Below are 12,763 nucleotides of genomic sequence, written 5' to 3'. Positions count from 1 at the left end.
AATCTGCGGTGGAGACCAGAGAGCAGTCAGCCATAGAGACTGGCACATGGCCATCAGTCTGACTGTGTGGCATCGCCAGCTAATAAACAGGGTGGAATACTTATCTAACCGAGCATGGAGAAAATTTTCGTTAGGACCTGGCTTGCATCAGCACAAGAATCAGCTGGGCAGATTGAGCGCACAGAAGAAAAGTACTTGCACATCGTCTTGGATAGAAACCCCCAACAGTAAAGTGGGTTGCCATTTTGAATCACAAAGCTTTAGCTTTAGCTGACGCCCCCCGTCTGTGATAGCAATGAAAAACGATGTAAATAGTTGCAAACGTAAAAAGAATATTTCAGGAGCTTTTTAACGCTGCTTTGTCGCAGTTGCCTGGACGAGGCAAAAAGAGTTCAGGTTGCACAGAGAACCATCAATGATGGTGCCTAAATGTTTCAGTAGGAGTCTTTCCCCATGTGGCTCTTTCCTTAACTTTGTTGTCGTGTGTTCAGTGGCGTATGTGCGTGCCCTGGGCTGTTTCCTCTGCTTGTCTGCGTGCTCTGCAGCAGCACTGCAGTGGTGGCGAAGTGTTGGAACTGGAGGCAGATAGTTTTTTTTATGCAATTAGGGATGAGTCAATCATTGGCCCTGAAGGACTAAAGGACAATGCAGTTTGTGGAGTGGATAAATCCTGTGAAGTTTTTTTAGCTCAACGTCATCATTTCTGTTGATTCTTAGCTTGATTTTAAACATTTTTGGAGTATGAAACTGACTGAAAGGGTTTAAATTACTGCATCTTTTTCATATGTAGTCATTTTGGTAGACATGGTAGCAGTTTGTTTACAAAGCTGAAGGTGGCGGTGACCTTGCTTTGCAGACCCACTGTTAGTATGTGGACCAGTTTTTCGTAATGTCTGAGATTCTTACAGCGTGCATCTTCCCGTCTAGTTTCTGCAGCTGTTGGGGGGGCATGCTCCACCATGGGCCTCCATCCGCTCTTGTGTTTAGAGAGGAAGCAGGACTATTTAAATCCAGGAAAGACGTATGTGAGGGAGCCGGCTCGCTGCCTTTGTTGTTTGTCAAACCCCCTGCAGGAATGTGAATCTGCCAGGATGACAGGCAGCCTCCTGCATACCTGAGCTCCCCCACCGCCATCCACCACCCACCTCTGCTTGTCCCTTATGCCCCCCTCACCTCACCACTCACTCACTGCAGGCAGGGACCTTGGGATTCCTGCTGTAACCCAGGAGCTTCCTCCTCTCCTTTCAGCCTTTTTTAGTTCAAGGTCAGAGTCACGGACCAGCCTTGGCCCCAGCCCGAGCCCCAGCCCCAGTGGCCAGGGTGGTCGGCTATATGAGTCAGACTGTTTCCACGAAACAGGAGTGTATGAGCCCACTTTGTTTTATATCTAATCGCAGTATAATATAGTGGGCTAACAACTCTGAAGCTCTTAAACCTCTCCGCCTCTTGATCTACAACATTTCTGGCAGCAATCCTTCATCTCTCTCTGAATTTAGAGCCCCGCCTCTTTAAAATGCACCTCTTCAAAATGCATTACTTGTGCTGGGATATTTCTGGGGTGGGGACATCTGCAGAGTTAATGCAGTATGTGAGGGAAAAGGCAAAGTCACGCAGAGCCTCACCTCACCTCTCCTGCTGCACTCCAGTCATGCGGGATGGCTACCCTGCCATCCTCGGGACGTGCCCTCTGCTGCTGCTGCTGCTGCTGGGTACTGCCCCCCCCCCCCCCCCCTCCAAACACCTCCCATCACACACTGACTCAGTATCACCTGCTGCTCAACCCTTCATAACCGTATACTTCCTCCTCTTTATGATTCTGAGAATGTTTTATTTAGTTTTCCGCTCCATGAAGCAGAGCAAATTTCACTCAAAGTAAAAAAAACAAAAAAAACAAAAAACAAAACACCCCCACCAACAACAAAAAAACAAACAAAAAAAAAACAAACCAAAAAAAAAAAAACCTAAGTAACTAAAAAGACTTGTTGCTGCAGCAGTTCAGGCTGTGTTCAGTAAGTAAACTCTGCATGTGCAGCAGCGAGCACTTCTCACCGAGTCAAGATGTCCCACGTCACTAGTAGCACCTTATTAGCGACATCTTGGTTTATAATTCAGCGTAAAGAAGTGAGTCTCCTCACATTTCTCTGTCAAAAATAGAGCTGGATCCCTAAAAGAGTGACAAAACAGAAAGCTCACCTTCAGCTTTGACCAAAAAGTTTTATCCAGATTAATTTGTTGTTTTGTTTGTTTCCACAGCTTCTCATAGATCAAATTTAAATTAATTTAAGGTGAGGATCATCTTTTGTGTGTGTGTTTATTGTACTATTGGCATGCCTGGGCCCGAAGCTTGATTAGGGCTGTGTGCTTCATGTTTTTTTTTTTAACCTCTGCTATGAAAGGGAGTGAGCCTCCACTCTATTCCTCTCATCTCTGTTGTCATATACCTCACCTTCTGCCTTAGTTTTGGTTTGCTGATGACTGTAAATTAAGAAGAAACAAACTCCAGTTATTTGTTTCTGAAAATAGACAATGCTAAGTAAGGATATTAAAGTTTTTTCCTTTTATTTTTGTACGTATGTGCTGTGCACAGCAGTCTACTGTATTCCTGAGATACCAATAAAAGTTTGTTTTTTTTTTAACTGGGTGCTGGTAAAGCGTAATTACGTCTGTAGTATCGAGTGAACTCTGGCACGACTATGAGTTTGGCAGTGATGGAAGAAGTACTCAGATAATTTACGAAGTAAAAATACTCCAACAACAACAAGGATACACTGCATTTAAAATGCAAAAGAACTGAAGTCTCATTGACAAATGTAAAAGCACCCTCAAAGTGCTATGTAATGTGAGTGATATATTAGTGTAACTGACACTATTATTAGATCGACTGTAAAAACAATGCAATGCTTAAGTCATTTACTAATTTATTGAACATCTAAATGAAAAGTAACCACAGGCTGAAATACTGCAGTCGAGGAAAAAATATATTTCGCAGCGAGTAACTGAAAATAGAAGTACTCAAGTGAAGTTATTTTCATCGCCTGGCATATGTGTGATTTATGTGTAACGTTTTGTGTTTGTGTTGCAAATGTGAATTATTTATTAACTGCACTAAATGATCTTGATTTCCGACAGCTTGACCTGGGTTGTGAGTTTGATTGCCTGGAGGGGAAATTAATTTAAATATCAAGATAAATGTCAACCTCCAGGAGAAGTCCCTTTAAAGGTACACTGGTCAGTGTGGTTTATAGTTTTGCTCAGTCTCATGCACAGTAACTTTCCAGGAAGTGAGTGAAAACTTCCCTGGGTGAGGACGTGGCTCCCTCTACTGGGGGACCAGAGGAAATGATGAGTTGGGCAGGTGCGTAAAGGAAGCAAACAGAACTAACTCCAAACTACGACCTTAAGTCCAGTCTGTCACAGTTTAACGAGATATGTTGCAAATGTACAAATCAAGAATTGCGATGTTTGCACAAAACGAGACATCAGTTTAGCTCATACACAACTAAAAATCACAGACCCGCGAGGATTCAAAGATATTTCAGTAGTTCCTTTTTTTATATATATTGTCCGAATCCAGTCTTCACACATAGCCCACCTGAACTGGTGGACTTTATTAAGAAATAGTCTAAAAGGTGGATGACTCAAGACGTGTGACCAAAAATAAGAATCCCGCTGTGTGACCAAGAGTGTCGGGATAAACACACAGAGGTGGAAGTGGCCCTTCCGCTGCAGCAAAGCCGCACATCTGCTTTGGGGGCGAGTTACTTTTTTTTTTTTTACGCAAAGGATGTGAGCAGGAGTGGCCCTCGGGGGCCTTTAAATAGGAACTGTCTCCAAACTTTGGGACAACAGAGCATCTGAAAACTCACAGCAGCTCTCAGTGGAAAGCGCCGGCTTTTGCTCCAGGATGGACGTCAACAGGAGACTGGGGATGAGGGACACTGTGCTGGCGCTCTTACTCGCCGTCCTCCAGGGACTTCCTCTCGGGGAGACGATCCCCAATCCATCCCCGCTGGTTGGATCCAACTGGGGGAACCCGCGGAGATACGTTCACCTGCAGACCTCCACAGACCTCCACAACTTCTACTTGGAGATCAGATTAGATGGCACCGTGCGTAAAACTACAGTGAGGAGTTCATTTAGTAAGTAGAGGTCTTGGCAGTTGTTTTTAGTTTCCTTCTTGCTGCGTCTGCACCGGTGTGTCTAACATCTCTCTCTCTCTCTCTCTCTCTCTCTCTCTCTCTCTCCCCCCTGCAGGTGTGATTTTACTGAAAGCTGAAACGAGGGAGCGCATCGCCATCCTCGGCGTCAAAAGCAGCCGTTTCCTGTGCATGGACTTGGAAGGAAACCCGTTCAGCTCTGTAAGCCAATATTTCCCGGCCGAATGATTGTTGCCATCAACTCAATCGATCGTCTGCACTTCACTTTGAAGTTTTAGTTGTTCTTATTTGACACGCTTGATGTTTTACGCATCGGTTTGACTCTCCAACAATCTTTCTTTTACGCACCAAAGTACTGTAGCTACAGACTGTCTTAACATCACTTTATTTGATCACTCTCAAGCTACTTAACGGAAATAATTATTCCTATTGACTTAACTGGCACAATTGAACTCTTTGGGCTCGTATTTTGGAAAAATCGCGGCGGTTTGCGCATATTTCTTCACTTTTACGCACAGAAATTTTTTTTCTGGTTTTACATTGACGCGAAATAAACAAACTAATTCAGTTACTCAGTCATTTCACTTTTCTCAAGTGATTTCTCTTTTATGAAAACTAGACTGCGACAGAGTGCGAAGGAGATCTGATATCGATGGAATTCAAAGGATAGTTATCGACCTATCGGTGATTTTTAAAACCAAGTTTTATTACATTTTTCTAACGAGGAAGATAATTTTACATAGTAAAGCACCCTCTGTACTTGTAGCCTATTTAGTTAAGTTTGAATAATTATAACGATATTTTGTCAATTAGTTTGTTTGTTTGGTAAAAGCTTTAAAAGTGTTTTTAATACTCATCATTTAAAGATAATGAGATAATTTTTTTTTTAATTGTTTCGATTTCCTCCTCTCTCTCAGCCTATCTGCCTGAGAGACGACTGTCTCTTCAACCACAAGCTCCTGGAGAACAACCGGGACGTGTACTACTCCAGCCGGACCGGGATCCTGTTCAACCTGGAGGGCTCCCGGCAGGTGTTCTCTCTGGGCCAGAACCTGCCGCAGACCTCCCTCTTCCTGCCCAAGAAGAACACGGTGCCGCTGGAGCGCCTCCTGTTGCACAGGGAGAAGAGGAACCAGCTGGTGGACCCCACCGACCCGCACAACTTCTACCTGGGCCAGACGGAGGAGGGCTCGGACTCCCAGGCCGTGCCGGAGGACGACGCGGACCTGGAGCCGGAGGTGGAGCTAGGGGACGACGGGCGCAACGTGTCCCGGGAGACGCCGCTGGCTCCGTCCACCCACGACCCGTGGAACGTGCACTCATCCAACCCAGCCAGCCCCCGGAGCTCCGGCATCATGGGCTGAGTCCAGTACCTCAAGGTGTGGGCGCTCCTTTTTACCTTACTATAAGTGAGCTCCAGTTTAAGCTTGTAGTTTATAGTCACAGGATACAAGTAAATAAATAAGTAAATAAAAAGACAAAAATCTGAATTTATCTTGGAGAATCGAAAGAAGACCATTCACGTTGTCCCTTCTCTTCACACTGTTATTATTTCTGTTCCGCCAGCAAACATTCAGAAAAGCAGTGTTTTTACACCGAATGTAAGAAAATATTGGACTTGACTTGCAGCCCCTTTTGCACAGATCATATTGTCTGAAAGCTAAAAATCCTCTTTAAACTTTTCTGCTTCTGTTAATTCAACATTTAACTGGATTTTGCTCATTAATGATAAATATTTTGTACATTTCCAGGCATGTTCGTTGATAGATGTAGATTCATGGGAAGGTTATTTTTCTTTGTAAAAAGACACTATATGATTATTAACAAACTAACAAATGACAGAAAAGGGCTAATTTAGTTGTGTAAATGCCAAGTTGAATGATTCATCTCCATCCTTTAAAATCAGTATGTATATTCATCAGTATTTATATGTATACGTTTCTCTGTGGTCTCTTCTCATGGAGGTTTTTACAGCTGGTCTGAGAAACCCAATTCAAAGGAACATTGATTTTGGAGGACTGAGGGCCTTGTCTAACTGATATAAAAGCAGATTTCAAACAAAGACATATGCATGAATATTTAGTAGAGTTAAGATTATGTTTTTCTTTTTAATTTTAAAGTGCCAAGTTTACCGAGCCGGATATGTAACATTCAACGTTATTTTTTGTTAGAAATTGAAACTAGAAAACTGTTGTTCTTTAAAAAAAAAAAAAAAAAAGCCAAAAAAACCACCCAACATATTACTGCAATCACACCCACAACTGTTGTGATATTGTTTCTTAATGTGTGTAACTCTTATTTTGTGCCACCAATAATACATCCTATAAATCACAGCTTGGAGGAATAACAAGACGGTAAACAACCTTTATAGAGCAGCAACCTGGACATCAAATCTGAACTTGTGCTACGTGATTTCACAGGTGCTGTGCACCACCAGCAAACACAAAAAATCCAGCCCCAAAGAGTATTTATTTATTTAAAACATTCCTTTAGTGTTATTTATGGTATTTATAAGGATGCTTTACATTGAGATGTACAAAAAAAAAAAACATGGTTCGTCTTTGAATGTATTAGTAGGAGCTGTGGATGGAGTGTTGCTTGAATTTGGGGCAAAATAAACTCATAAAGGAAACATTGTCAGTGTTACTGTGTGTTATTTTATGAACTCTAGGCCTATAACTTTGCTGTTTCAACACCCCAGGTGCTGTGACAGCATGTGCTAACTATGTGAGAGGAAGTCGTGAATGTCTGAGCAGGTCTAACATTGACCCAGATACTGTGGGGGTCCACTCACTAACTTTTGACCTATAAATGGAAGAGTTTGACATTCCCACTGATGCAGTTGAATCTCCAGGAATTACACTGCTGCCACTCTAGAAAAAGACCAGCCACTGAATGCAGCACAGCACGGGCAATGTCACCCCTGAACAGACTTCCACTGATCTCCTCTGACTGTTTCATGCACATTATTAGTTTGACTGAAATAATTAATCAATAATGTGTTGTTGCAATTCAAATCATTTACTTTTAGTAAAAGCAGCAATACTACATTTTAATAATACTCTAATTACAAGGAGTATTACTTTAGTTTAAGTGCTACAGTGTCAGCAAAACTTTTATTTAAAGGTATCAGAAGTAAAACTAGAGTGTCTTTGAGCATTGTTTAAAGTGCTATTTAAATTAAATGTATTATTATCATCGTCATCATTATTATTAAGTGCTAATGCTAGATATGATGCTGTTACTATTGATACATTATTAAGGAGTTGAAAAATCTGAATGAAAGCAATCCGGACTGTTGCTTTCTCTGTTTTCGAGTACAAAAAGTACCTTTGTGCTCCGTGGAAGCTTGTCAGTTTGTAGCTTTTAATATCAATGAATTAGTATGACTAGATCGCACACTTTGAAGTATTGAGTCCTCATAAGACTCGGAGTCTCACCAAGGAGCTCAAAACACTCATAAATACTTAACACATGGCAGATCACATGAACACTTTTTTCCCTTTTTTTTTTTTAAAGAGAAACTCAACAAAGATCAAATGTTGTCATTTTGGATTATACAAGTGAAATGAGCAGCTCCAAAATGCAAACACACGAGATGCACCAAGTTGAAAATGCCACATTGATCAACAACGTTGAATAATACAATAAACAGTCTGACTTTGGTATAACATGATAAAGGAGGCAATAAAATTAATCATATTAAATAAATTGTATCACACATGAATCCTCTCTGGCCTACATTTGAGTGTATGATGAAATGGTTGAACTAATACAGTACTCCACCATTGTTTTGACTATTGATCCACAGCTAAACACTATTGATTTGTGACAAAACACAATTTACCCTGTGTATTTTTGTTAGTTACTTATGGTAACTTTGAGGCCTGTGCCTTTTATTTCCCTTTAATGTTCATGGTGGTCTTTTTAAACATCAGATATACTGTGTATCTTCACAAACAGTGCAGATCCTGTACATTTAAAACATGTACTCTGTTCCTTCTCTTCTCTACTATTCAGCAGCTGTGAGGTTTTCCAGATGGTCCTTTCTGTTGGTGAAAACACATCGAGCAGCAGAGAGGACCGGGCCAGACTCAGTCTGGCTCAAAGTGAGAATAAAGCGGCTGATGCCGGTGTTTGGACATGGTGAAAACAGCTGAGACATCTTCACCCCACGCGGCAGCGAGCAGTTTAAGTCCTCTACGAGGTGCCTGATGGCTACACGGATGTAGGCGCCGTGGCTCACGACCAGCACGTGGGCAGACAGTCCCTGCAGACCATCATCACCACTACCACCAGAGGTTACGTCAGCAGAAGCAGCTGCCATCCCGTTTGCAGCATCGCTGACTGATGATGCTCCCGCAGAGGCATCCAGCCATGAAGAACCATGCTCATCCAGCATTCGCTTAAAAAGGACTTTAAGGAACTTTTTGAAGCGCAGTTTCACCTGGAAACAAGGTGGAATGATCCAGAGATCAACAAGAGTCCTCAGCTTCGGCAGGTTTGCGAGTCTGCGCTCACTAGCAGCAAATAGCTTGGAATCAGAAACTGAATAGTCTCTGTTGGATTTACTTGATATTCAAATCTGGAAGAATTTTGACAATTTATTGATTGTCATTTTTTGAGCAAAGATGCTCAAGATTTGCAGGAGGCAGCTTTTCCAGTGAGGATGCACTGCTTTCGTTGGCAGTTCTTTAGCATCACTGAAAACTGAGTAACGAAAGATATTTGAAGATTTTTTTTTTTTATTATTATTATTATTATTTATATACCTTTTTATGTTTTATAGATAGATATTCATTTTATGGAGAAAGTTACTTGCATGTGGAGCAGCAACATAAGCTGATACTTTGGTAATACCACTGAAAACCGCATTCAGTGATTCTGAAACTTGAGTGAAATGCTCCTTTAAAATGTAGAGAAACTTCTCAAACAACGCAGCTGATTCATTACTGTCACAAAGCTTATCACAAGGCCATTTACATATCATCATGAAAGGTTTTAAGATGAATGCTTCAACAAGGTTCAGTATTGCAATGGAGTTTCACAATGCAATACCTTAAAATGAACACTATGTGGTGCTCTTATACAAGAAATACTGTTTTCAGTTTGGGGTGTCTACGATTTTCTAAAAACTAAATTAAATCACTGTCTATAATTATGAATCCTGACTCACGTGGTCTAAGGTCTCTCCTCCTGGTGGTGTGTATTCACGACATGACTGGCCGGCGGCGTTGGCCATGTTCTTCAGATCCTCTTTAGGACGTCCTTCAGCGATGCCAAAACTCTGCATGGAAAAAAACAAAAAAACAAACAAATATTATAAGCTGTCATAAAAACTATAGCGTTAGATTTAAAGTTGAATGGAGCCAACAGTTCTTACCCTTTCTCTGAGTAATGGTTCCAAAACCATCTCTAAGCCAGAACAGTGAGTGTTGCTCTTCAGAATAATTTCAGCTGTCTGATGGAGGAAATGCAATGTGGAAATTACTGACTTGCAAAACAATCTGTCACAGACAACCAAAAAGGTTGCTCATACATTGTCAGCATCAGTGAGTCAAAGCCCACGGAGACATGAATGTTCACCCGACTGTTTCATATCTGGAATGTGCATCCTGTTTTTCTCTTGTACTTCACAATCAGAAAAAAGCAACAGTACCATTTTGCTGGTTTGACTAACATGTTTGTTCCCCATGGGAAACATGGACTTGTACTGGTTCTTATTTACATCTAAGAAAGGATCAAGCATCACACACAGAATTTACTGCCTATTGAAAGAGAAACAAGGCGATGTGCTGAGAAGCTTCATAATAAAACATGATGTAAAACCAAGCAAAACAATCACAGAGATTCTTTTGTATCTAGCTGCTCTACCAATGAGCTAATGCAAGTAAAAATGATTTGCCATGTGGTACTGTGCAGTACTAAATGCTACTGTTTGTATCACTTTATAAAGGTGTGGGAAGAAATTATCACATAAAAGTGTAAGATTTTTACTCTTCATTAAAAGGGAGATGTGTGAGGTCTGGCTGGAGAATATTGGCCAGGTCTGGAATCAGTTTCAACTAAAAAGGTCACTGAGGCCATTGCACAATAGACATTTTGAAACAAAGACTTGTCATGAACCCACATGTGAAGCTCCTTCAACGACATATGAAACACTACAATTCATGGCCGTAACCTGTTTATGATCTCTGGGCTCACATGTCAGTGAATGTAAATCAGATGGATCAAAGATTGGAACAAGTATTGACTAGAGTCTTATTAAGTGAAGTAAAACCTCATGACTGCAGACACAAGGTTTATAAGAAAACAGCTTTATGCAATTTCATTTCACAAATCCAATGAAAAGGCCAAAACCAACAATGTGTTAGTGCATCCCAGTATGTTCTGTGTCTGTTTGTAGTGCTGAGCCACATGCTCATTTGTTCCTTCCCTAACCTCGAGTATGGAAAACTTTTCCTTTCAAATTTCATTTATAAAGAAAGCTCTCATTTCCTAAAGCTGCTGGGTGCTGTGATTTTTTTTTTTTTTTTTTTTGGTATCAAAGTCGGGCTTGTTGAGGCCCAGTTGTCAGCTGCTTCAGTCAGATATCTTTCTCCCTGTAACCCAGCTGTGCCACCCAAATTAAAGACATACACATCAGTCTTACCTGTATGGCTCGTTGTAAGTTACTGGTAAATACATTGTTGAATGTGAGGTCTTTCAGGTATTGCCCCGCTGCCTCACCCTGTTGTGCACCTCTCTCTGACAGAGGAGTGTCCACACCTTGACCTAAAAACACAAAGTACACAGAGCTTTCAGTCAGTGTAGTAATGATATATTATCTGTACTGTGGAATGTAGAACAAGCCAGACAGATTATCAGACCATTTACTTGAGTAAAAGCATAAAAGTAGACTTTCATAGGTATTATTTGAAACATTTATCCACATTATCAAGAGAAGTATTCCTCTATCAGAATAACTGTTTTACCATCAGAGCTTGGGCAGTTTCAGTGCGTTCATGGACTGATTATGAGCTCTGGGCAGAGATATAAAAACCTTCATTGGCGAGAAACATCCTGTAGTCATTAATACCAATATGTGGTTTGTGTTTGTGTCGTGGTGTCCATACAGAGACAAAATGATCACCATTTTGCCTCTTCATGACTTTTGGATGAAAGCTATAAGCAGACACTTCAAAGTAATATTCTGACATATTATCCCATGAACTGCAGACCTATAGACCTGTAGGACCTGTGCATATACAGGCCTGTAGGACCTGTAGACCTGTGGACCTACAGGCCTGTTGGACCAGTAGGCCTGTAGGACCTGTAGACCTGTGGACCTAAAGACCTGTGGACCTACAGGCCTGTTGGACCTACAGACCTGCAGGACCTATAGGCCGGTAGGACCAGTAGACCTGTTGAACCTGTAGGACCAGTAGACCAGTAGGCCTGTAGGCCTGTAGGCCTGCTGGACCTGTAGGCCTGCTGGACCTGTAGACCTGTTGGACCTACAGACCTGTTGGACCTACAGACCTGTTGGACCTACAGACCTGTTGGGCCTGTTGGACCTGTAGGCCTGTTGGACCTGTAGGACCTACAGACCTGTTGGACCTGTAGGCCTGTTGGAGCAGTGGAGCAGTAGACCAGTAGGCCTGTAGGCCTGCTGGACCTGCGGACCTGCAGATCTGTTGGACCTGCAGACCTGTTGGACCTGCAGACCTGTTGGACCTGTTGGACCTGTAGGCCTGTTGGACCTGTAGGCCTGTTGGACCTGCAGACCTGTTGGACCTGTTGGACCTGTTGGACCTGTAGGCCTGTTGGACCTGTTGGACCTGTTGGACCTGTAGGCCTGTTGGACCTGTAGGCCTGTTGGAGCAGTAGGCCTGGGCCCAGTGATCCAGTTCAGGAAAACTTGAGTACATGTGCTTATTTCCTTTCCACAACTGAATAAGAATCTGCATAAAATGAGCGATTCCCAGTTTTATTTAAATGTACCGACATTAAATGCTGAGACAGATCACTCAGTTCTCTGTTTTTGAACCTGAATTGGTGTTTAGACGCAGCTTTCTTTAACCCACCTTGCAGGAGCTTTTCTCTGTTGTACTGCGTTTCCCCACTGTGTGAAAACAGAGCCATGGCACAGAGTTAGCTCAAACATGTGGCTGTATTTCAGCAGAAACAACACACACACACACTTCCTGAAATCAGACAGCCGGCTGAAGAGGACTCCTGTCCGTCCAGCTTCACATTCGACGGGACACCGAGACGATGTAGAGCAAACTACCGCCGTCCGGGCCATCCGTCCCCGAGTCCTCTAAAATCGTGCTGAACAAATAAAGTCGGTAAATCATGACTTACTGTCGTATGAGCGTCAGACTAAATGTAAACATCTTCGGCAGCGGTTCCGGAGACACTTCCGAGTTGGCTCAGCTGCAATTACGTGACGTCGGCTTTTGCGTCATGACGCAAATCTAATCGCATTGCGGGGGCGGGGCAACCTGCCAATAGATCTATACTACTACTATTAATGATAATTATTGATATATAAATATGAAATAAATTCTAAGAAAGACGTCATTTTTAAAAGATAAATAGTAACAATAATAATGAAACAGTCA

The 12,763-nt window shown here is 42.1% G+C and overlaps 2 protein-coding genes across 2 annotated transcripts; one reads left to right on the top strand and one right to left on the bottom strand.

Annotated features, from left to right (window-relative positions):
- The first annotated feature begins 3,858 nt into the window (after positions 1–3,858).
- On the top strand, positions 3,859–6,423 carry fgf23 (fibroblast growth factor 23). The gene is made up of 3 exons (XM_029495590.1): positions 3,859–4,139; positions 4,255–4,358; positions 5,075–6,423. Exons 1-3 carry the CDS (start codon positions 3,905–3,907, stop codon positions 5,519–5,521), a joined length of 786 nt encoding a protein of 261 aa, XP_029351450.1. The 5' UTR covers positions 3,859–3,904; the 3' UTR covers positions 5,522–6,423.
- tigarb (TP53 induced glycolysis regulatory phosphatase b) lies at positions 6,396–12,565 on the bottom strand. Its single transcript, XM_029495589.1, has 6 exons — positions 12,504–12,565; positions 12,224–12,261; positions 10,810–10,931; positions 9,541–9,618; positions 9,334–9,444; positions 6,396–8,604 (listed from the first exon to the last, which is right to left on the bottom strand). Exons 1-6 carry the CDS (start codon positions 12,533–12,535, stop codon positions 8,170–8,172), a joined length of 816 nt encoding a protein of 271 aa, XP_029351449.1. The 5' UTR covers positions 12,536–12,565; the 3' UTR covers positions 6,396–8,169.
- Positions 12,566–12,763: the final 198 nt, after the last annotated feature.

Source organism: Echeneis naucrates, chromosome 23 (assembly GCF_900963305.1).
Source record: "Echeneis naucrates chromosome 23, fEcheNa1.1, whole genome shotgun sequence".
In the NCBI taxonomy this organism is placed as follows: Eukaryota; Metazoa; Chordata; class Actinopteri; order Carangiformes; family Echeneidae; genus Echeneis; species Echeneis naucrates.
The sequence above is the reverse complement of the archived record's forward strand: the minus strand, read 5'-3'. Positions and strand labels throughout refer to the sequence as shown.

Bases quoted from the DNA above. Each gene is read 5' to 3' on its own strand.
- fgf23 (XM_029495590.1), top strand. From the start codon at position 3,905: ATGGACGTCAACAGGAGACTGGGGATGAGGGACACTGTGCTGGCGCTC. The intron at 4,140-4,254 runs GTAAGTAGAGGT...TCCCCCCTGCAG, and splicing joins TACAGTGAGGAGTTCATTTA to GTGTGATTTTACTGAAAGCT. The intron at 4,359-5,074 runs GTAAGCCAATAT...CCTCTCTCTCAG, and splicing joins AAGGAAACCCGTTCAGCTCT to CCTATCTGCCTGAGAGACGA.
- tigarb (XM_029495589.1), bottom strand. From the start codon at position 12,535: ATGTTTACATTTAGTCTGACGCTCATACGACA. The intron at 10,932-12,223 runs GTGGGTTAAAGA...TTGTGTTTTTAG, and splicing joins CAGAGAAAAGCTCCTGCAAG to GTCAAGGTGTGGACACTCCT. The intron at 8,605-9,333 runs GTGAGTCAGGAT...CCTTGTTTCCAG, and splicing joins GAGGAGAGACCTTAGACCAC to GTGAAACTGCGCTTCAAAAA.